We start from the raw sequence: 24087 nt of genomic DNA on the forward strand, positions 1-24087 counted from the left end.
ATTAAAGCTTGTCTGTATAGACGAAGCAACTTAGCATACAATATACTGGTTTTTTACAAAACGTGATTTACATAGCCACTATATATCATTGACTATAGAATCATCCCTTCTATTCAGAAGGAATAATTCCAACGTAGTAAAAAACGTAAAAAATTATAAGGATGACATTGTATTATTTATTTAGTCTTATAAAACGTTCTGGATAGTTCTTATATAAAAAATTTGAATTATAATGTTGCTTTGCAACTTTCTATGCCGAATGAGTAGAACTGCCATCCAAACCAACTTGTGGTTAAATATAGTTTGGATATTCATACTCATTGGTAAAAAATAATTATAAACGCTACGGGATGCTTCTAATTTTCTTTTGTTTAAGAGAATCATGCAGGGATTTGGTATTTACCTGACACTTCAATGGGCTGATTATTGGTGAGGCTATCCATACCGGTAAAACAGAGATCCGCACCACCAACTTGTTCCAGACGAATATTGCTTGGAAGTGTAGAAGAAACAGATGAGGTCTTTGTCTTTCTCGAGTCTCCTTCTTTCTAACGCAAGTGAATAATTGGGAGAGTTTGATTTTCTGTCTTTTTTCCTTCCTAAGGATCATAAGTAATATGGGATTATAATGTCCGAAGCAAACTTTCTTAAGGAGAATTTATTACTTTCCTATTTAGCTTGGTTTTAACATAAATATAGGAGCATAAGGAATATGGGATTTTAAGAAATTTCATAAATGTAAAATATTCTAAAATCTTCATGCTGTGTGATATGCGTGTGTGATGGCTACGTGGAGTTCAAATTGTGTATGGATTATGGAAATAAATAAGTCTAGCAAGATATTGATGAGGCCAAATCAGTTGGTGTATATAAAGGAATTTAAACATGAAAACAATTGATCTGAGTAAACTATATAGGAAGGATAGTTTAATCGATTAAAATCCAAAGTTTGAAATGAAAAGAAACAAAGCAAAGTGTTGTTAAAAACCAAAATAGTACCAAACTGAAGCAAACTTGCAAAAACCAACATAGTACTTGAAGTTCAATGCAAAGACTTAAGAATCATCGAACTGAATCATTATTTCTCACACCTTGCCCGTTTGACTTTCTCTGGATCAACACTGTCAAACGTTCTCTTACTCTCTTCATCTGCAGAATTTCCACGGCTTTTTGAAGGCCCACACACTTCACTTCCAGTCTGCACTGCTTCCATGGATGTTGCAGCAATAGCGTTATCAACGGAGCCTTTTGTGGGTGATGATGTCTCCGGAGGGAGGATCTTGGTCACAGTGATTGCTCGGGTGTTGCCAGAGAAGTTGTGGTCTGTAACTTTTACACAGAACTTATGGGTCTGTCCGACTATGCTGATCAGAGCTTCCGGGACAGGCACTTCATGGTCAGGACCTTTGTCTTTATTGGCCTTGCATTCAAAAACAGTAATGTGAGTTTCAATCATTTGAGAGTATAAACTGATAGATATATACCTCAAAGTAGCTGCTGACCAACTCAGATGCATGCCTCCCAGTCAACTGAAAACCAGCATCACCAAGCAGGACAAAGAAACCTTGTTCACTGCTGTCATAGACCGAAATCTTTGCACGGTACCTGTTATGTAAGTTTTAGAAGTCAATAATCCAAAAACTATATAAGAGAGAGTGTAATTGATTATCGATGCCAATGAACTTACTGTGCAACTCCAGCTGTGGTATCCTTCACACATCTTGGGTTCGTGCAAATCAATGAATTTGCGCCTTTGGTAGCCTTACTATGACACCCAGTGCATGCAATATAGTACCAAGTAGATCCATGAACCACATCATCAATCGTGGCAGTGCACTCAAAAAAGGCATCCTGCAACAGTTCAAAAGCATTTGATATAAACATAGAAGCGTTTAAAAATTGCATGTAACATTTAGCTTTGTATTTACCTTTGCAGATTCCAGAGTCATGTAGGAGAAGATGTCAGATATGGTCATCGTCTCCCGCTTAGTGACCACCTCTGCACTAACCTGCTTAGCAATCTCTGGGTTCGAGGAGAGCCTAACAATTAATAGAAATCATAAATTCAGTCAATAACTTCAATTTGAATAAATGTGTGCTCAACATAAACTTATATAGACAGTGTTACATACCACGCGAAGTAATCAATTGTTGGTTGCACATCATAGTCCATGAAAACCCGTGTGGGAGACATAGAACTCAGTGCCAGGTTACCTGTAAAATGACGGAAGAAGGATTAAAGATGATAAGAGTGTAAAGTTAGAAGGCGATTTAAAAGAACAAAACGTTTGTAGAATGTTTAATCAGTCAAACGCGAAACCAAAGGGATAAATAAGTACCTCCGAGACGTTTAGTGTTAACAGCTGTGACCAAAAGAACTGTGGGAGTGTTTTCATAGGACTTAAACTTCTTGCAGAAGTCCGTTGCTGCCTGGTCCCAGAGGTAAAGCTTCATAACAGGTCCTCTGGAAAATAATATCTTAGGGACTTAAGAACCTTATGAACTAAAAAGATATGGTTTATCAAAAAAAGAAGAACACACTTACTCATGTGATTGCACGTGAACCATAATGTGCCGAGTGGTAGCGAGCTTCGCTTCATCAATGGTGGGACGCTCGGTAAGAGCCTGTCCATCAACCAGCTTCATGTGGCCAAGAACATCTATAACATTTATCATCAAGAACATAACTCAGATGTCTAATCATTTAAAAAAAAAGAAACACTTGAACTAATCACATAACTGAACAAAATTCTACAATTCTTTATCAAACAGGAAGATAGGCCAAAACAACATCAAAATATAAATATAGTAAAATTAGAATTCTTACCGTAGAGGTCACCTTTGAGATCACAGTTGGCCTCAAAATCCTCATACGAATGCATCCTGAAACGGTCTTCATCAAAAGGGATTGGAATGTCGTGAAGAACCGACAACTCAGAGTTCCATGCGAAGGACACGGTTGCGATATGATCAGCAACCCGATACATCGGTTTGTTCTTCGATCCGTAGAAGTTGATGAGTTCGTAAACTGAACCTCGCTTCATCTCAGGCAGGTATTTCTTAATACGACCTGGTGGGATGAATCCTTGAATGACAGTTCCCTATTGTCGGAAAAATAATAAGAAAAACACAAAATCAGAATCAAACCTCGGATTTAAACAAATACGATCCCAAACCTTAATAACTAACTAAACAACCATATAAACAAATGACAAAATCAAACTACAAATTCTTATTAACGTTTAAAGAAACGTGAAAGCATAGCTCAAAGTTAAATTAACTTCATTCTAACATTACTAATGAACGCAGACACGAATCGCACGGTCCAGTAACAATTAATATAGTCGGGAAAGAATAACGAAACTAAAAACGTGAAACAAACATCAAGATTTAAACAAATACAATACCAGGGAAACGTCAAAACCAAATTTTAAAGTTTTTTAATCCTAACTAATTAACCCTAGATTCACCTTCCAAGTTTAAAGAACCGGCAAAATCACTGTTAAAAATTTTTATTAACTAACTAAACACCCATATAAACAAATGACAAAATCAAACTACAAATTCTTATTAACGTTTAAAGAAACGTGAAAGCATAGCTCAAAGTTAAATTAACTCCGTTCTAACATTACTAATGAACGCAGACACGGATCGCACGGTCCAGTAACAATTAATATAGTCGGGAAAGAATAACAAAACTAAAAACGTGAAACAAACCTCAAGATTTAAACAAAAACAATACCAGGAAAACGTCAAAACCAAATTTTAAAGTTTTTTTATCCTAACTAATTAACCCTAGATTCACCTTCCAAGTTTAAAGAACCGGCAAAATCACTGTTAAAAATTTAATTAACTAATCAAACATAACTAATGCACCCTAACACACATCGATCTCAAGGTCTAGGAACTATTTATAGAATTGACGTACCTGCTCGTCGATGAGAAGCATTTCCAGACCAATAAGGGTCTTCTTCACCGGGTTCTGAGCCTCCCAGAAATGGATGAGTCGGAATCGCAACCGGGTTTCATGGGGACCGAGAGAGACATCTCTGAAGAACATCACTGATTCGTCAGACTCGGAAGACGCAGGAGACTTTCCATTTCGTTTCATCGCCATATCTTGAGATTTGAGTTTTTCTAGGGTTTTGCATTCTACGGAGAAGGAAGATCAATTATATAAGAGGAGGAAAAGAGGGAGGTGAAAAGAAATCATAATGAAGGGGTATTGATTGATCGAAACGGAACTATTGATAGCTTAGGATTGAATCGATGGAATCTACGGTTCTCTTTTTGATCGAAGAACACGAAGCGGTAATGGTGAGGAGAAGCTTCTCGTTTAGATGTCGGCTCACCTAAATGATTCTCCTCGCGATACACAAAAAACACAAAGAAGCCCGAATCAAACTTAAAGCCCAAAGAGAAATCAGAAGCCCACGAAATCTCTTACTCGACTTCGGGCAAAAGGCAAACCCGAGTCTGACGTGTAAAAAAAAAAGAACCTGATTGGCCAAATAAAAAATCCGACGTGGATAGCCTGTATGCTCTTCTTATTTTGCTTTTAGTAGTGTTAGATTACATGTTCACTAAAAAAATTATTGATAAGAATGCTCATCAAATCATATAATTCAAGTTTACGGGTAGTGATCTTAAGAACCTCGGTGCGCATTCTCACTGGTCCATTTGTTCTCGATCTCTGGTCCAATTTGACTCAAAATGCTCTGATGTTAAATAAAAACGATCTGTTCCAATTTGCTAATTTGCTTGTTTAACAGATGGCACTATTTTTGCTGGAATAAACTGAAATTTTATGCTTCGGGGATCCATTTCAAAAATTTGCACAAGGGCCTACAAAATGTTTAATCCGGAACTATTCCGTCTAATGGCTGCAACTATTAAGCTATTCTAGTATTAGAATCGAATTCTACTAATGTTTACTCCTCTTTCCACTTGTTAACATATCTCAAGAAGGCACTAGCTGGATTTTCATGGAGTAGAGCTCTTACACGGGTAGATCTCCTTACCACTGCTTCTTCCATTTCTATCTTCTCAGCAATGTCCTTCGTCCTCTTTTGTAGTGTAGAGCTGCAAAATCACAGGTCATCACACCAACCAGGTTTTAAAGCCATCACACAAATACAATGAGACTGCAGAGCACTGAACAAGTTATCATATTAATAATGCAAAATAGAAGCGGGAAGCTTCTCTAAACTGACCATATTCTGTCATAGAATTTCTCAAGCTGCATATGTAATGATAGTTCCCTCTCTCCTTTACGGTTTAGTGATCCCATCAATGCATCGAGCTGGATCTCAAGAAACAAAACAAACGCAAATTTGAACAAGATCTATGCAATCAAATTAATGATCAAACGAAGAAATGAACCATACCTCTTCCTTGGAGGTATAGTAGCCCCATTCTTTGCAATCAGAATCCTCAACAAATATCCTCCCACTGCTTCGGAACCACCAGTACCTGTTGTAGTTCCGATCTTTACCCAATGGGTTTGTACGTATGACTATTTTCTCCATCTCTCCTTCATAATATTGCCTCTGCATGTAAACACAAAAAATTTCAGACTTGATTTGTCAAAGCACACATCAAAAATAATTACAATGGGAAGGACTCAACCCTCTGTTCAGGTCCCCTCCTCTTCTCATCTTCACTTGAAGATTTTCCACCCTGCTTCTTCCCCGAAATTTCTTTCACCTCTTCTTCCTCCTCCTTTGATGTGATTTTTGTATCCGTCTTCTGCCGTTTGTGCTTTCTCAGACAGACATTCCCCATAAGCCTATCACAGCCATAAGAAAAATGATGAGCTCCCAAGTGGTTTGATAAAAACAAGAGTTCTGCATATGCGTAAAAATAGGATAAGCCAAACCTTTTCTCTGATATTTCATTTCTTTTCGAAGAAACAGACCCATTTTCCATCTTGATTTCCCACGCAAAGCTCTCTTTCTTTCTGCTGTCTTCGCTGCTTTCCGTTATTTGTGGGCTATTTTTCTTGTTCTCTAACCTGCTGTTATCTAAAACTCCATCAGATTCCTCGCCAGTTTTGGAGCGTTCTTTCTCCTCTCTTTTCATTCGGGCTTCCGCCAATGCTTCTTCCCTTCTAGCAGCTCCAAGGGTATGCCGTTGTTCAACAAGCTTGTCTATTTCCCCCTTGAACGCAATTGTTTCAGCTACATGGTTCACTAATTCCCTTAGGATTTTCAATTTTACACTGGGGTCCAATAGACCATAATGTCCCCGTTTGATTGTTCCGGTGTCAACGCACAAATCAGGAGTGTCAACTGATTCCAAGAAGTCACATAGATACTCTGTCCATGTGATCAATGTTATCTGAAATCATTTGAAATGAAGCAACAAGCAGGCATCAATCACAAAAAGAAACTTCAAACAATCACAAGGCTGGCCACTTGTTAAAGCAAGGATTAGATGAAGATCTGACCTTTGACTTGCGACTCCTTCTCTTTAAAGCTTTGAACTTATCACCGTCTTCATTGATGAGGAATCGGAAAAGACAGGCATGCACTTCCATAATCAGAACCGAAATACTCTCCTTGTGGCAAAGAGCATTTTCAAAGTCCTCGAGAGAAAATCGCCATAGATGCAGCTGCCGACCAAACGAGGAACAAAAGTCCCAGACCATAAGAAGATCCCCAGCACAATCCATAGAAACATTAAAATCCCGTGAAAGCCGAGGACGCTGAGTGATGTCAGCATCATCATGATCAGGTGGCAACAGTAAATCTTCAATTGGATAATTGATAGACTCTTTCTCAGACTCATTAACATCTGGAAAGAAAATAACCAACAACGACAAACCAGTATTAGAATGTATACAGGAAAGTTACATGATGAATTGCAGAGCATCAATGCAAAGCTACCTCTATGTGTCTCCTCTGCAACATGACTATCGTTTTCTGCTCTCTTTCTTTTTCCGTTTTCCCTTCCGGTTTTATCGTCCTATAGTTGAACGATGAAACGAAACCATATTAGTATATAGACTAATTATTAGTCAACGCTACAAAATTACTATATGGTGTTATACTTCACATCTACCTGCTTCCTTTGCTGAACCAGTTCTCCATTCTGAAAGACATACTTGTCCTGAAGTTCCTTGGGAATCTTTCTAGAGATTCCATGTGCTTTAGCCAGATATTCATTAACTACCCAAGGTATACTGCGGCATGTGGACTCCCGAATGAAAGACTTGAGAAAATTTCTACTAAATGGAAATTTCTTCCATGAAAGATCCTCCCCACACAGCACTGCGCTCTCATTTATTTCCTCATCTTTGTCAAGGAAGCCGACCTTATACTGAGGTTCACCATCCTCATCTGTTACCATCTCCAAGATTCTGCACGGATGCAATTCGCCATCCCTGTTCGCATACAACTCCGCACCAGTAAAGAAACAACTTTGCAGCTTGGTCGCTATTGTGTCAGCAAGATCTTTCAATGAGAGTGTACCTATACGAAAATATCAGAAATAGTGCCAAAACAAGACAAGAACTTACTGAACTGGATGATACGTAAATACTCTGAGACAATTATATCAGAAGATGAACCATAATCTAGGAAAGGGTCAAGAACTTACTGAACTGGATGATACGTAAAGCAGGTGCCACTAGCTCTCCCGGCAGAGTTTGAACCTTCTTGCTTGTCAATTTTTCTGACTCTAAGGCCTCCTCGTAGGTCAAGCTAGTTTTACCGGTAGATTTACATGTCCAAACTCGCTGGCGATACAGATTAATCCTCTTCAAGTACAATCTATTTTATGTTAAGCAAACAAATGGTTCTGACGCACCATGTGCACTGGTAAACATGAACAAACATGAATGAAGGATGTTCCAGAATGAAACAGCATTGCAACTTGCAAGGGAAAGAAAAATATTAAAAACATAAGTTTTAAAAATTCGCATCCTTTTTTTCTAAATCAGAAACCTAAACAGCTATAGAAGAAGGATACTGATAATCTCGGAAAATCTCCTTTGTGAGACGAACTTGAAAAACAAGTTCTCGTGGCTCCAAGCCGTTTGGGGGATCCAGTAGTTTATGCGGCTTCTTTTTTTGTAGAGGCATCCTCCTGCAGTGTACAAAAAACAATCCACAACCATCAGGGAAACGTAGTCACACATGGACGCAACAGGTCATCCAAGCAAAAGCAAGAGAGGTCAGTCACATATGCTAAAACTTTTAGAGCGTTTGCGTCACATTACCAAAAAAAAAATGCAATCCCTGGAGAAGAGAGACTAATCTCCAGAGCTGACTCTAATTACAAGGTCTGATTTGAGAGAGACCACAGAGAAAAAGAAATCCCCAAGGAGAAAAGACAGTTCAGACTTGAGAGATAACCAATGCAGAAATCGAAACGGCAATAAACCATAGAACCATCGCAATCCCAATCGAATTGAGAAACGATCTGAACCCATTCACCGAGTGGTACCAGCTCGAATTAAACCCATTATACAAGATCAAGAAAGAAAGCACTATCATGCGTCCGTTTCGGAGAATCATCCAGAAAACTACCGAGAACTCGAATCGAATGATAGAAAAAAAGAAAAGCAAATCAAATGCAGCAAGGAAGAACACAATCACAATCATATCACACACACACAAAGAGTCCTAAAAAGAATTCGAAACCCAATTTAAAGCAAACAATGAAGAAAGCAAAATCGCAAACAAGAGGATCGATTTTCCCGCCAGAATTAACATCGAGAAAGAGGGAGGAGTTGAATCTTACAGAGAATGTATGGAGCTCGGAAGACGCGTCGTCGACGGAGAGAGAGAGAGAGAGAGGGAGGTGTCTCGCGAAGAACGAAAACAGTTGCTCAGATCTCTCTCTAGTCTCTCTCTCGCTCGCTCGCTCTCAGCTGTTTGGGTTGGGTCAGTCGTCGTTCCTTATGGGAATGACGAAGACTTATTAAATATGTGTATTACTATTAAGTATTAACTCTCCGCTTTATATATGTACTAGTATTTTCTCCCGTGCTATGCACGGGCATTTATTTTTATAACTCTAATACTTTTTTTTTGTAATTTACAATGGAATTTTTTTGTAGGGTTATGAATTTTACAGTGGAAATAAATATTATTTATAGAGTTATATTTATTGGTGAGCTTAAAAACAAAATTATTTTTTAAATATTAAAACAGTCCAATATGGACACAAGATGAACATTATACAATAGTTGCCAAGAAAAGATGAAAATTATATATTACTTTACTTATAAAAAAAATTTACATATGAAATATCAAATCGAGAAAAAGCAAATATTTTTTAAATAATTAATTAACATATTTGTATTTTTTATTTTATATTTATTTTTGTTTTGTAGTACTGTTTTCCTAGTATTTTATTAGGTTTTCTTTTCTTAAATTATATTTGCATTAAGAACATGGAATCTTAGTTTCTAACAGAAATTGCAAATGAAAAGTGTATCAACAAACTTCTATGAGACTATAAACAGATAAAGAAAGTATAAAAAAACCAACCTGATCAGGTGAGATCTTGATCTAGAGAGTAGGCATATTTTGTTCTCGTTTTCTCTACCAGCCGAGTTTCTTGGGTCCATTTATTGTCTTTTAATCATCTCCACATTTTACATTTTTATAATTCTCTTTTTCTGAACTATCGCTATGAAAATAATTTTAAAAAAAAACTATAGCTACGACAACAGTTCAGTAAATCAGAAATTGATTTTCCATTTAGAAATGATATTTACATATCTTGTTTATCTTTACTTTTTTCACCATGTAATATGTACGTAGCGTTTTTCTTTTTCCAGTATCTGAAAAGAGAAAACTTATAAATCGATCAAAAAAGTACAAAAATTCATGAAAAAAAAATTATTTGAGAATGAAGAGTTTGTGTGTGTTTTTAGTTTCACAAACCTGAACTTTATTCTTCATCCTCCAATTTTCCAGTAGAATCCACCTATCAATCTATAGCATATACTGTTTTTATTTTGCTCATTTAGTTGAAAAGGTATATTTTGAAGACTGTTGTTTTGCTACTATTTGGTGAGAAACTATTTTGATCTGCATCTAAAATTGTAGTACGATCATTAGAAGCTTTAGATTTACAGGTTAGAAGTTGAAAATTCAGGGAGAATCAACGAAGTTGTTGCAAAAAGAAAAATTTACAATTTCTAAATGAGGAAGAGTTGAATTTAAAAATATGCTAACGTGAGTGGATTTCAGAGGGAGATAGTGGGTGTAGTGTGAGAATTATTAGGGATTTTATTTTGTAAAGAAAAGAAATTAATAGAAGCAGTTGATAAAGGATATGTTATTTGCTTTAAATTTTAATCTCAATTTTATTTTTTCTTGCATTTTTTTTAATTTAAAATAATTTCCACATGGCAATCTCTGATTCGCCAGGCGACTTGCGCTTTAGTATATAAGGGATGTGTACAGGTGGTTTGCTGTTTTGGAGCCATACGTTTTTCTTTTCCAATTAATCAATTAAGCCCATTAAATGGATGAAATGGGCCTCAAATCTTTCTTATTTGGACCTTTAAGGCTTTATATTCATTTTCTAACCTTTTCGTTGACAACCGTGTGCATGTATCATGTATGTAATAGTAACACATCTCTAAATAATTTGACGAAAATAAATAATCTCTAAATAATGGCTTTTTTATTTAAAATTTATAGAAAAATTTAACACAAAAAAATATATCGTAAGAAGTTTAATTTAAAAAAAAAGATTTAGGTATTTATAACGCCAAACCTTAGCTTTTTATTTAAAAAAATCATTTTGTAAACGACTCCAGATGACAACCCGCCAAAAATATCAGAAAAATATATATTTTAATTCCTTGCATTTGGTCTTCTTTTTACTTATGTGAAAATAAAACTGGATTAGTTGAGAATAGTTTGCATATTATTACAAAGGGATCACCAAATGAAATAATAGTGTAATTGATCTTTCTTGTGTGAATATATACAACTAAAGTGTTACAAAACCTCCTTTTCAAGTTTGAGGACGGCCATGAAAGCTTCTTAAGGTACATCAACTCTGCCTATGGCTTTCATTCTCTTCTTACCTGCCGCCTGTTCACACACATTCAAATCAATATCTTAAATTATTACAAACGATCTCGCCATTATTGAGCCTTGTTCTTAGCAGAAACGAGAAAGTACCTGTTTCTTAAGAAGCTTCTTCTTCCGAGAAATATCTCTCCACCTACATGAATCATAGTAACAAGATCAGAGATGGCTTTAAGGGAACAACGCAAAATCAAACCGAACGCCACTTCATTTCTTTTTATCTGAATCCTAGTGATACAAGAAATAGTGAAGAGAAGTTTCTGGTAATACAAGAGGTGTACCAAGAGCTTAAGCTCAAACGGTTAAAGATTTTATATATCACGCCAGGTGATGGCTATTTCATGCTTTAGTGAAAAGAGACAGAGAAGCAAGGAAATGTGTAGTTACCGTAACATTTAGCCAAAACATCCTTTCTGATCGCTGAGAGCGCTTCACTAGCTATCACTTTCGATCCTATACAAGCCTGCAAGTATATGTTTATGTCAAAACAGCTTCCGCAGTTTGTATATTCCAAGGCCATTGCCAGATAATCAAAGCAGACCAGAACCATTTGATCAAAAATTAAGTTTATGAGGAAGATCTAAGATCCAATCCTTCTGAAATGTGCCTCAGTCCCTCAGTGGTAGATTAAAAATCTCCAAGCATTCGTAGAAAACTATGAGTTATTCAGCAGCGAAATTACATGATTTATAAAAGCTTATGTAAATACCTGGATAGGCACTTTAAACATTTGTCGCGGAATAAGCTCTTTGAGTTTTCGAGTCAAAGCTCTCCCAACTGAATATGCCTGGAAGCATAATAGTTCAAAATGATTCCACAGTACTGTGAGGACAAGACTCGTATATAACTCAATGCTAAATACTGGGTGACGTACTAATCTCAATAATAAGAGCTTCAAGCAAATAGTTTATCACAAAGCTATACACTTAACGACTAGGCTCACAAAATTCATAATGAAAGGCTTTAATAAATCACCTTGTCTCTGTGTACAATGGTTGACAAAGGTTCCACCAATTCAGTATTAATGAGAATATCTAGTTTTATCAGATCGCTTTCCCTGTACCTACCTGCACACGTAATATAAGAAATGAAGATGACAAGCTTTTCTAAGATAATCACCTAAAACCAAAGACATGCCTCACTCACTAAGGGATGACTCTGAGCAATAAAATTGGTGGAACTAACCCGATAACTGAGTATTCCATGCTAGCATATCCATTGGTCCTGGACTTTAATTGATCAAAGAAATCTCCCACCATCTGCAACATAGCCAATATCGAGAAGATCGGTTTACATAAACCAGAGAGACACATATAAACTTTGATTGGCACTATCTGAACTGTGCACAGGTAAAATCTCACCTCTGCAAGGGGGTAACTCATAGAGGAGAGAAGCTCTGTTCTCAGCTATATATATTTCATTTCCTTGAACTCCCCTCTCCTATCTTGAGCGAGTTCCATAAGCGCACCAATATAGTCTTTCGGCGTAAGCAACTCAATCTGTATAATAACAACATTTTGCAGTAAGGATATGTAATTCTAAGAAACGTATCATGTGACAATACCATTTATGCAGCAGAAAACGTAACCTTAACACATGGTTCTTCAACTGATTTCCTCTGCCCGGGTTGTGGAAGGAGAGATGGGTTTGAGCACATAGTCTGCAGACACATTAATTTAAATGGTAGTAAGTCTCTAAACATCAACAAAGACATACACAAGGATGAAATTTCCAGGGAAGGACAATATTAAATAGCGTAGGGTCAAGAGGAAATTACAATATCACCGTTTACAGTGTTCACCCTCAACATGACCTGGAGTATCTATCAAGTTGAGGCAATATGGTTTATCCTCATAAACATAACGCATTCGAGCTGCCTGCACAAACATACAACAAAAGGTTACAAAAGTCAGAAGCTTTGTTTTCATTTGATAGAGACTAATTGTGCAGAGAACCTGAAGCTTGATGGTGATGCCTCGTTCTCTTTCTAAATCCATGTTATCAAGAAACTGTTCCTTCATATCTCTGTTCTGTACAGTACCAGTCACCTGAAGCAACTTATCCGCCAAGGTCGACTTCCCATGATCAATATGAGCTATGATACTAAAGTTCCTGATGTTCGAAATCGGAACCTGCAGTTTCCAAAACAATTGCGACATAAGAAGAACGTTGAAGGAGATAAGTCCATAGCAGAAGCCATGGCCGTGGCACTGTGTACACTGTAGACTCTGTTAACGGTTTGAGGAAGAAAAAAAATTGTTCTTAAAAGAATGCTGAGCCACATGCTATCCGGGTCAGCCCACCAGAATCTGACCCGACCCGTCACAAATGGATGTTATATTGCATAAGATGGTTTCAATTCACACTGTTGATCAATATTAAGACTTGGACGAAAGAGATAGTTCAATAAATCATAATCATACATTGCAATTAGAATATGCAAGTCTTAACTTTTATTTCAACAAGTAAAAGAAGCAAAAGAACCAAAAATTTGAGTAACAGTGAGTGAGTATGTCCGTTCAGCATGATCTCGCAGCTCTCACACTCACAAATGACGGGAATCGCAATGCATTAGCTGCACTGCCTAAAGCATTGTTTTTTTTTTCGTTATTGTCAACAAAAGAAGAAAAGAGAAGTACTAAGACATCTCCTTAAGCTGCTGCCTCCTTGGAGATCTTCTCTGCCTTGGCAACCACCTCGTCGATTCCACCAACCATGTAAAACGACTGTTCTGGAAGATCATCGTACTTGCCATCTAGCAAGCCCTGCAACATTTTACAATTCAAATAAGCACATAGCAAAGCAAACAATCATGGAGCAGGGAAGAAAGTCATTAAGGTATATATACCTGGAAACTGTTGATGTTTTCCTTAAGGTCAACGTATTTTCCGGGGGCACCCGTGAAGATCTCAGCAACATGGAAAGGCTGACTCAAGAACCTCTGGATCTTACGGGCACGGGCAACGGTAAGCTTGTCATCTTCACTTAGCTCATCCATTCCCAGAATGGCGATAATATCTTGCAGATTCTTGTAGTTCTGTAGCACTTTCTGCACACCACGAGCCGTGTTGTAGTGCTCCTCACCCAAAATGTGAGGGGACAGCATACGGGATGTCGAATCCAGAGGATCCACAGCAGGATAGATACCAAGCTCAGAAATCTTCAGATACGAAAGACAAAAGTCAAAAGATGTCAGCTTTATGAGATTTTCCACACACAAAATCTGAAAATACCATTATCAGGAGACAAATTCACACCTGTCTCGAGAGCACAGTTGTGGCATCCAAGTGAGCGAAAGTTGTGGCTGGAGCAGGATCTGTCAGATCGTCAGCAGGAACATAGATGGCTTGGACTGAGGTGATGGAACCTTTCTTGGTGGTTGTGATTCGCTCTTGAAGAGCACCAAGATCAGAAGCCAGAGTTGGCTGGTAACCGACAGCTGATGGGATACGTCCGAGCAAAGCAGACACTTCCGAGTTGGCCTACACAAGAAAGTTAAGCGGAATTAAGTTTACAATCTCCACTTATGTACGACATGCATGTGGTGAGAGACAAAGCAAACAAAAAGGCTCACCTGAGTGAAACGGAAAATGTTGTCAATGAAAAGCAACACATCTTGGCCTTCGGCATCACGGAAATACTCAGCAACAGTCAAACCAGTAAGTCCGACACGGGCACGGGCACCCGGGGGCTCGTTCATTTGTCCGTACACAAGAGCACATTTGCTCTCAGACTGTTAGATAGGAAAAGAAAGAAAATACAGTAACAAAGATCAATCAAATGCCATTTGCGGGGGAAAAGAAAGGGGCAAATTAAAATTATTTGAAAACCTGCTTCTCGCCTAGCTTAATGACACCACTCTCAATCATTTCTCTGTACAAGTCATTGCCTTCACGGGTTCTTTCTCCCACACCAGCAAACACAGAGAAACCACCTGTTCATTGAAAGAAACGAATCAATAAAACAAACTGGAGTACCTCCGAGAAATAACTTTAAAACCCATGACAACACATACCATGAGCTTTGGCGACATTGTTAATCAGTTCCATAATGAGCACAGTTTTCCCGACACCAGCACCACCAAAGAGACCAATCTTTCCTCCTCTTTGGTAAGGAGCAAGCAGATCAACAACCTGGAACGAAAGCAACAAACGTTAGCTTGGAACATTCAACGAAAACACACGTGTACCATATCGAAACAACACAGAGCTAGAGCCCGGAATCTACCTTAATACCAGTAGCAAGGATCTCTTGACCAGTGGCTAGATCAACCAAAGCTGGAGCATCTCTGTGAATAGGTAGGTAGTGCTCGGTCTCTAAAAAACAGAAAAAAATCACATTGTCATGACAGGCCCGCATAAAGTTAGAGACATGATTAAAGTTTGGCTTAGACTACTTACTAATCTCGCCTCTCTCATCAATTGGTTCTCCAAGAACATTCATAATACGTCCAAGGGTAGCTCTTCCAACAGGGACCTTCAAAATGAGAACAAAGAAACGATTAGTCCTCTACATTCACCAAAGTAACAAACTTTTAAAAGAAAAAAAAGTGAATCTCGACAAAGTCAACGTTAATGGTAACGATTCACGACATCAACAAAATCACAGATCTAGACCTAGAATTGACTCTCTAATTCCAGATCTATCCAAATCAAACACTTACAGTGATCGGAGCGCCAGTGTTGAGCACGCGCCTCCCGCGAACAAGCCCCTCAGTACCATCCATAGCAATAGTCCTGACCACATTCTGACCCAAGTGATGAGACACCTCAAGCACCAGCCTCGTCGGGTGATCCTGCACCTCCAGAGACGTCATGATCGGAGGCAATCCCTCCTGATCTTCGAATCTCACATCGACAATAGCACCGATGACCTGGCACACCTTCCCGATCGCGCCTTTTCCACCGTAATCATAAGTCTTCTTCGCCTCATCCTTAGCCGGAGCAGCAGACGACGGGGGAGCTGGCGAGGAGGTCGAATACTCGGCGACGCGTCCGAGGAGGTTACCGAAAGGAGCGGCGCATCGAGCGGGGGAAGGAGACGGGAGCCTAGGGTTTCGGCTGGTGAATTTGGCGGCGGATCTGCCGGAAGATGAACGGAGAAGTGATGATAAGACTCTCCGAGACGCCATGAGTTTGTTGTCGTATGTGTTAGAGTGAGAGAGTAGATTGCTAGGGTAAATATAAGAACCTGGATCTCAACTTCACTCGTTGTATCTGATGGGCTTTTATAATGGGCTTTCATGGGCCTATGTTTATTAATTGAAAATCTTCTTCATTCTTTTTTTTTTATCAAAAAATTGACCATGGGAAGTTGGAAACTTTAGGACCAAGAGGGCAATGACTAATTAAGAAAGTGACCTTTGGGGATTCTAAATTAACAAAATTATATTCTTAGAGGTCAAAGTCTGATTTTATAAAGGATCATGCCAAGCACAAATAATTTACAAAATGTTCATATATACTCTCCCTTCTGAATTTAAATTTTAATGTTCGTATTTAAAAGTTTGATGTTGTAAAGTTTAATCAATATAAAATTAAATATAAATCAAAACATAGACATGAATGGTATAATTTTATTGAAAAACAAAAATATTAAACTAATAATTAAAAAATAAAATTAGAAAGTAATAGAAAAAAATACATTTAATTTTGAAATAGCAAAAACATCAATCCTTTAATATATTTGCATTTTGTTTTCCTGCTGTCCGAAATGTCGAAATTTATTACCATGTTTTGATTATTTCGTTCGAACGAATGGCCTGATATGGGAAAAAACCAGGAAAACACACGTGTCACCATAGAAATCGATACACGCGTCACTGAAGAAGTGGTCTACGTTGGTTATAGAGAAGAGCGCAACGAACATTTCATTTTACAACCCTAGCCGCACTTTTTTCTCTCTCGATCTCACAGTGATGGCGAGTCGACGGATCTTATCATCGCTCCTCCGCTCATCTCAGGGCAGATCCACTTCCAAATCTTCCTTGCTCGGTAGCCGCAACCCTAGGCTACCATCACCAGGACCCGCACGTCGCCTCGCTCCCCTCCTCGGCCGTGTCGCCGAGTATTCGACCTCCTCACCAGCTGCGCCTCCGTCGTCGTCTTCTCCAGCTAAGGATGAGGCGGCGAAGAAGACGTACGATTACGGCGGAAAAGGCGCTATCGGGAAGGTTTGCCAGGTCATCGGTGCTATTGTCGATGTGAGATTCGAGGATCAGGAAGGTCTGCCTCCGATCATGACGTCACTCGAGGTGCAGGATCACCCGACGAGGCTGGTGCTTGAGGTGTCTCATCATTTGGGTCAGAATGTGGTCAGGACTATTGCTATGGATGGTACCGAGGGGCTTGTTCGTGGGAGGCGCGTGCTCAACACTGGCGCTCCGATTACTGTAAGGAGCTTGTGATCTTGGTTTTAGATCTGTGGCTAATTTAATCTTATTGGTTTAGATCTGTGAATCCGTTTGGTTTATGATCTGATGTGTATGACCATTGACTTTCCGAAAGTCTCGTTCTTTCTGTTAGATTCATGTTTTTGATGTTATCTGTTTATGTAGGTTCCTGTTGGAAGAGCTACTCTTGGACGTATCATGAACGTTCTTGGAGAACCCATTGACGAGAGAGGCGAAATTAGTAAGAAGTCCAAGCCATACTTAATCTATCTTTCACTTTCTGTTTATATCTGTAATGATTGATAATTTGTTCTTCCACAGAGACCGAGCATTACTTACCCATTCATAGAGATGCTCCAGCTCTGGTTGATTTAGCTACCGGTCAAGAGATTCTGGCTACTGGAATTAAGGTAGATTATGAGTTATAGATCAGCGTTGTTCCCACAGGTCATAGTGTTCTGTGATAACATTTGTTGCTTTCGTTCCAGGTTGTTGATCTGCTTGCTCCTTACCAAAGAGGAGGAAAGATTGGGCTCTTTGGCGGTGCTGGTGTCGGGAAAACTGTGCTTATTATGGAGCTGATTAACAATGTCGCCAAAGCTCATGGTATGTATTATCAAGGATTTTCGAAGTAGTTTCCTCAGTGGTGCTTAAGTTTTAGTTTATTAATAGGTACTTCTTGTGATGGACAGGTGGTTTCTCCGTGTTTGCTGGTGTGGGAGAACGAACCCGTGAAGGTAATGACTTGTACAGAGAAATGATTGAGAGTGGTGTCATCAAGCTAGGCGAGAAGCAGGTTTTCTTCAAATAATTTGTAGCTTTCACTTTTTACCGGCAAATGGCATTTGATTGTTATGCTGAGTTCTCTTTCTTTTCCTATATAACAGTCTGAGAGCAAATGTGCGCTTGTGTATGGACAAATGAACGAGCCCCCGGGTGCCCGTGCTCGTGTTGGACTTACCGGTTTGACTGTTGCAGAGTATTTCCGTGATGCCGAAGGTCAAGATGTGTTGCTCTTCATTGATAACATTTTCCGTTTCACTCAGGTGAGCCTTGTTGTGTGCTTTATCTCTGAACACCTGTATGCTATATATTATGATTAAGAGACTGTAAATGAAATGTGGTGCACTCTCATGCGTAGGCCAACTCTGAAGTGTCTGCTTTGCTCGGACGTATCCCATCTGCCGTGGGTTACCAGCCAACTCTGGCTTCTGATCTTGGTGCTCTTCAAGAGAGAATCACAACCACCAAGAAAGGTTCCATCACCTCAGTCCAAGCCATCTATGTCCCTGCCGACGATCTGACAGATCCTGCTCCAGCCACAACTTTCGCTCACTTGGATGCCACAACTGTGCTCTCGAGACAGGTTTGAATTTGTCTCCTGATGATTATATTTTCAGATTTTTTTATGGAAGGCTCATGATGCTGACATCTCTAAACTTTTGTTTTTCGTATGTGAAGATTTCTGAGCTTGGTATCTATCCTGCTGTGGATCCTCTGGATTCAACATCTCGTATGCTCTCGCCTCACATTCTGGGAGAGGAGCACTACAACACAGCTCGTGGTGTGCAGAAAGTGCTACAGAACTACAAGAATCTGCAAGATATTATTGCCATCCTGGGAATGGATGAGCTAAGTGAAGATGACAAGCTGACCGTTGCTCGTGCCCGTAAGATCCAGAGGTTCTTGAGTCAGCCATTCCATGTGGCTGAGATCTTCACGGGTGCCCCCGGAAAATACGTCGACCTTAAAGAAAACATCAACAGTTTCCAGGTATATATGCCGCCCCTTATGACTTTCTTTCCTTCCCTGCTCCATGGTTGTTTTGCTTATATGAATTGTTGATTGTTGCAGGGTTTGCTTGATGGTAAGTACGATGATCTTCCCGAACAATCATTTTACATGGTTGGTGGCATTGACGAGGTGGTTGCTAAGGCAGAAAAGATCTCCAAGGAGGCAGCAGCTTAAAGAGCTTGATTCACTTCTTCTGGATGCTTAATACTTCACATCATCTTTTTTTGTTGACAATAACGAAAAGAAAAACAAAGGCAATGTTTTAGGCCGAGCTGCGAATGCATTGTGATTTCCATCATTGTGAGTGAGATGGTACGAAGAAAAATCAGATTCATTCGTTGTAGTTTTTGATTTGGAATAAAGGAGACAAATGTTTTCAATCTCTCCCCACTTGTAATGACAATTTCGTATTGGAAGGATGGAGATCCGATGAGAATGCTTTTGTTTTGTTTGTTTATAAATGCAAACCGGACACTAAAACCGAAGTCAATAAGAAAAGAAGACATTCAACTTTGTGTGTCTGCGTTTGTAAGTATGTTACTATGTTTGATTGGGAAATGCTGAAGCAGTGCAGAGTCAAAAGATTTCATGATATGACGGAAGGTACTATTGAAGAAATCACAACGTATATAAGCAAATACGAAGATTCAAAAACTAAATGTTGGTCTTGGAGTTAAGGTTAATAAGTTATATATAATATAAGAGAAAAAGACTAGGATAGCACCAAACCAAGTTTATGTTCCCAAAGTAGCACTCAAGGTTCAAAGTCACAAAAATAGGTTTCATTAAAGAGGTAAATATACACTTATACCCCTTGGGTTAATTAATCCAAACCTTAGGGTTTAGAGTTAAGGGGTGGGGTTTTGGAATTAGGGTTTAAAATTTTATAAAAAAAAAATATTAAAATAAAAAATAAAAATTTTAAAAACAGTTTTAAAAAGTATTTTTAAATTATAAAAAGAAAATTTGAAAAAAAAAAAAAAAATTTCGAAAAAAAAAATTGTAAAAATTTCGAATCTGAAAACATATAATCTGAAACTATATGAAAAAAAAAAATCTTTTTTTAATTTTTTTAATTTTTATTTTATTTATTTTTATTTATTTTTTGTTTGTTTATTTAATTTTAAACCAAGGGTATTAGGGATATTTTACCCTTTAATAAATATCATTTTTGTGACTTTCTCCTTTTAGTGCTATTTTTGAGACATAAACTTCAAAATTTGATATTATTGACAATTGCCCATAATATAATCTTCATCGGTATCTTTTCATATAATGAAATTACAAGAATTTGCCTACCAATGAGACATTGATGCTAAGAACTACCAACACTATACAATCTTTTTTTACTACTAAGAAACAAATGATTGAGAACTTCTCTCTACCACATCACAACACAGACAAACATCTCTTCCTGTTTCACCCCTGTGGAGCAAAACTCCAATTCAAAAACGGTTTCTGCTCAAACGGATCCTGTAAGGTTGTGAAACAATCGGTAGGCTGATACATGAACTGAGGTACATAACCATCACTCTGCAACATATCCATGGAGCCACCACCAAACATAGAAGAATCAAAAGCCTCCAAAGCATCCTCAAGCTCTCTCCATTTAGGCTCGCTCTGTACCTCCCTCGCATCCGGTGATACCACATGACCGTGACCCCCCGAGCTGCTCGAATCCTCCTCTTGCAATGTCGACACCGATGTATCAAAAGGCGATGATGACTGATCTGCCATGATCCTCGGTTTCTCATCAGCAGGGTAGTACTTCTCCATGGTTCCCTTCTTGTTGTAGATTCGACATAAAACCCAATCATCAAGCTGTTAACAAACACACACAACAAAGAAAGTCAACAATCTGAAAAAATCAAAACATTCACAAAGAAAGTAAAAACAGAAAAAAAAAAAAAAAAAAAAAAAGACGGAACACTTTTTTTTTTAAATAATATATTTTTTTTTGAGCAAAATATTTTTTTTAATTAAATATACTTTTTGAGCAAAAAAAGACAGAACATACTCGTAGGTTGTTCTTTTTGTTAAGAGAAGCCGATCTATCAACATTAGCAAGGCGATACTCATGCATGATCCAATTCGTTTTAATCCCTTTAGGAGCTTTCCCAGCGTAAAAGACTAGCGCTTTCTTTATACCCAACGTCTTCGGTTTACCGATCGGTTTATCAGCTCCGGTGGCTTTCCAATAACCAGTTCCCGCCGCCCGGTTAGGACGCGAGCCGTTTGGGTATTTCCGGTCTCGTGGCGAGAAAAAGTACCACTCTTTATCTCCGTACAGAGACATCTCTGTAATAAGAAAAATAACAAATCTCTCGAATTAACAACGATTCTCGAGAAATTTTACAAAATGATCAGAAACCCATGAGTTTACCTGGAAGCTCCCAAGGATTGAACTTGTAGAGATCGATTTCGGCGATAACCGGAGCTGAGATCTGCTCCGACGCGCATTTACGGATCAGGTAGAATCTCACAAGCTCTTCGTCCGTGGGATGGAATCGGAATCCTGCTGGTAAGTTCAGCGCTGCTTTCATTCTCCAAAAGTTTCGTTCTTTTTTTCTCTCGTTGCGATCTTCGAGTATCTGGGTTCGTAATCGTCTGGTGAAGGTTGGAATCGAGGAGATGAGTGGGAGGCGACGAAGGTTTTATAAGAGGACGAGAATCGCCGAAAATTTAATTAATTTTAATTAAGAAAACAGATGATGGCATGTGGAGGTTGTACGCACGTGCGGTAAACGATACTGTTTTCTTTTCAACGCTAACCGTTGACGTACGTGGCCTAGTCTCAGTGGATGGTTAACTTAATGAAAGAAGTGATGATGTCATTGCTTCCGTCACCTGTACCCTTTGTAGATTGTTGACCGGCTTAAGTGTCGAACACCTTAATCCTCTGCTAGTATATAGCTTATCCATTTTGTTCCTTTACTTACACCAGTTTTAAACAGGGGTCGGCACATATTCCAATATTACCATAGTTTTCAATATTTTTGATTTGTCTCGTATTTAATAAATATTTAATTTTCTAATTTGTTTGTTTCGGAAAAATATGGATATCATGTTTATCATATATCTAAAAAATTTACACATATTTTTGAATATTTACGGATATTTACATATATTTCATCCACTTTATTTAATATAATCAAAAATTTAGAAAAAGTATACAAGATTGTTTTCAAAAAATATCTTATACATAATATATAGAATAAAAAATAAAAATTGGTGAAACAATATGTTCACTAAAGTTTTTAAATATTTAATTTTTTTATGAAACATAAAGTTTTAGAAAAATGTAATTTTATAAATATTTTATATTCATTTATATTTGTTTTGTTTTAAAATTTTATGAATATCCGAAAATCTAATTGAGAAGAATAATTCGAATCAAAATTAACTGATAAAATGCTCAGTTCTAGTTTTAAGGTCCTTTACTTACCCCAGTTTTAATAAAAATATAATTTATCAGCAGCCACTACTTTTGTTATATTGTAGTCAAACCAAAAAAAAAGAGACACTTGCTGAAGAGAAGTCTGCATTTCTTGTGGTGGAAGTTTTTTGTATGTGTCTTGTGATTGGATGGTTGATGGAACTACAATGAGCTTCTCCGCAGCAGATTACAGTTTCCTCTTTGAGACTTCGAGCGAATCTCACGTCATGGCGTGTGACGCATCCAGCGTTGTATCGTTGGTTTAGGTTCAGACGCCTCGTAGTAACACCGGTGTAGGTTTTAAAGCAAACTTTGGCTAAAGTTCCTCGGTTATATATAAAACAATGGGTATAAGAGGTATTAAGCCGTTGTTTCAATCCTTGATTAAGTACTAATTGAACCGCATTACGTAGGGACTCAATTTAAATTAATTGATGCGATTTGTTTTAGTCACATGAATCTTTCTATTTAAAAATCATAAATTGGAAGTTGAGGTAGGTGTATGAGAGGCTGACGTTAGCTTGTTCCCCGTTTGATGATCATCACTTACGTTTACTATCATTACACATTATTATGTTATATTCAACATTGTGTTTTTTAAGATATGGACTTTCATATTTGTATTAGAAAATGAAGAATATAAAACTGTTTTGGTCAAACATGACTTTTGTCAATATTCATTTTGTTGATAAGAACGTAGATATTTATACAAGTCGCATAGTTTCATACACGTATGTTATAAATAAATAACTATCCCTAACTCCCTCATCATTTGTTCATATGAAACCTGAATTATAATTACACGAAAGAAAATGAAACCCTCATGATACTTTTTAAAGAAAAACATATGCATGTAATTTGTGTTTTTTGTTTTTCTTTTTTGTTCAAACATATGAATGTAATTTGTTAATTGTCGCTTTTTGGGTGGTAACACTAGTCTAAAGGAAGAGAAAAGAGTCATAAGCCCAACAATAATAAAATATTTTTTCCTATTATAAAAATCAGATAAATTGTATCTGGACTTGATCTGAATTTGTTATTATATGACAAATCGACATTATACTTTCTTGTAGTTGTTTATTTAAGTCGTTGTGTAAATTGAAATAGGAAGCTTCATGGAACATGATGTTATAGCTGCCGAACTTGACCTAAACATATCTGTTGTGATGGATTATTACCTTTTTTGTTTTGTCGTATTTAGATTTTCGGGAATATGCTTCAAGAAATTGGATAAGGATGTAAGCTGGGACATCAATGTCAAAACTTGGAACATATATCTTTAACAACGTCATCACATAATACTATTCGTATGACTAGTTGTCTTATACTGGCTTTTTGAATGTTATAAACCACCCCGCACTGCATCGTAATTAACAATAACAAAAATCGTTATATATACCATATATCTA

At 37.8% G+C, this 24087-nt stretch overlaps 6 protein-coding genes across 13 annotated transcripts; 1 reads left to right on the top strand and 5 right to left on the bottom strand.

The window, feature by feature from the left end:
- Nucleotides 1–899: 899 nt before the first annotated feature.
- On the bottom strand, nt 900–4578 carry LOC103833633. The gene is made up of 9 exons (XM_033286638.1): nt 3929–4578; nt 2828–3101; nt 2546–2660; nt 2340–2464; nt 2133–2214; nt 1929–2040; nt 1688–1851; nt 1485–1605; nt 900–1420 (listed from the first exon to the last, which is right to left on the bottom strand). The coding sequence occupies exons 1-9, from the start codon at nt 4115–4117 to the stop codon at nt 1079–1081; spliced, it is 1524 nt and encodes a 507-aa protein (XP_033142529.1). The 5' UTR covers nt 4118–4578; the 3' UTR covers nt 900–1078.
- Nucleotides 4579–4781: 203 nt separating this feature from the next.
- LOC103855809 (DDT domain-containing protein DDB_G0282237) lies at nt 4782–8791 on the bottom strand. The gene is made up of 11 exons (XM_009132849.3): nt 8746–8791; nt 7972–8088; nt 7600–7772; nt 7063–7472; nt 6888–6966; nt 6449–6795; nt 5879–6339; nt 5629–5788; nt 5388–5549; nt 5214–5302; nt 4782–5082 (listed from the first exon to the last, which is right to left on the bottom strand). Exons 2-11 carry the CDS (start codon nt 8082–8084, stop codon nt 4932–4934), a joined length of 2145 nt encoding a protein of 714 aa, XP_009131097.1. The 5' UTR covers nt 8085–8088; nt 8746–8791; the 3' UTR covers nt 4782–4931.
- Nucleotides 8792–10847: 2056 nt separating this feature from the next.
- Nucleotides 10848–13277, bottom strand: LOC103855810 (translation factor GUF1 homolog, chloroplastic). Of its 8 annotated transcripts, none has more exons than XM_018657858.2 (10): nt 13013–13277; nt 12835–12934; nt 12646–12717; nt 12419–12556; nt 12243–12316; nt 12033–12120; nt 11779–11844; nt 11445–11520; nt 11151–11193; nt 10848–11060 (listed from the first exon to the last, which is right to left on the bottom strand). In XM_018657858.2, the coding sequence occupies exons 4-10, from the start codon at nt 12437–12439 to the stop codon at nt 11039–11041; spliced, it is 390 nt and encodes a 129-aa protein (XP_018513374.1). In that variant the 5' UTR covers nt 12440–12556; nt 12646–12717; nt 12835–12934; nt 13013–13277; the 3' UTR covers nt 10848–11038. The 8 variants fall into 8 exon arrangements, with proteins under 8 accessions (XP_018513374.1, XP_033142540.1, XP_018513373.1 ...); XM_033286649.1 differs by having other exon boundaries at nt 11767–11844; nt 12622–12717; nt 13013–13267; XM_018657857.2 differs by having other exon boundaries at nt 11767–11844; nt 13013–13265.
- Nucleotides 13278–13464: 187 nt separating this feature from the next.
- Nucleotides 13465–16225, bottom strand: LOC103855811 (ATP synthase subunit beta-2, mitochondrial). The gene is made up of 9 exons (XM_009132853.3): nt 15721–16225; nt 15458–15533; nt 15285–15373; nt 15073–15190; nt 14888–14991; nt 14632–14790; nt 14315–14539; nt 13906–14217; nt 13465–13822 (listed from the first exon to the last, which is right to left on the bottom strand). The coding sequence occupies exons 1-9, from the start codon at nt 16186–16188 to the stop codon at nt 13709–13711; spliced, it is 1665 nt and encodes a 554-aa protein (XP_009131101.2). The 5' UTR covers nt 16189–16225; the 3' UTR covers nt 13465–13708.
- A 696-nt stretch (nt 16226–16921) lies between these two features.
- Nucleotides 16922–19699, top strand: LOC103855812 (ATP synthase subunit beta-3, mitochondrial). Its single transcript, XM_033286636.1, has 9 exons — nt 16922–17448; nt 17614–17689; nt 17770–17858; nt 17937–18054; nt 18141–18244; nt 18336–18494; nt 18590–18814; nt 18910–19221; nt 19303–19699. The coding sequence occupies exons 1-9, from the start codon at nt 16975–16977 to the stop codon at nt 19414–19416; spliced, it is 1671 nt and encodes a 556-aa protein (XP_033142527.1). The 5' UTR covers nt 16922–16974; the 3' UTR covers nt 19417–19699.
- Nucleotides 19700–20485: 786 nt separating this feature from the next.
- Nucleotides 20486–21906, bottom strand: LOC103855813 (protein ATAF2). Its single transcript, XM_009132855.3, has 3 exons — nt 21626–21906; nt 21260–21540; nt 20486–21063 (listed from the first exon to the last, which is right to left on the bottom strand). Exons 1-3 carry the CDS (start codon nt 21783–21785, stop codon nt 20662–20664), a joined length of 843 nt encoding a protein of 280 aa, XP_009131103.1. The 5' UTR covers nt 21786–21906; the 3' UTR covers nt 20486–20661.
- Nucleotides 21907–24087: the final 2181 nt, after the last annotated feature.

The sequence above is a fragment of the Brassica rapa genome, chromosome A03, assembly GCF_000309985.2.
Source record: "Brassica rapa cultivar Chiifu-401-42 chromosome A03, CAAS_Brap_v3.01, whole genome shotgun sequence".
Taxonomy (NCBI): domain Eukaryota; kingdom Viridiplantae; phylum Streptophyta; class Magnoliopsida; order Brassicales; family Brassicaceae; genus Brassica; species Brassica rapa.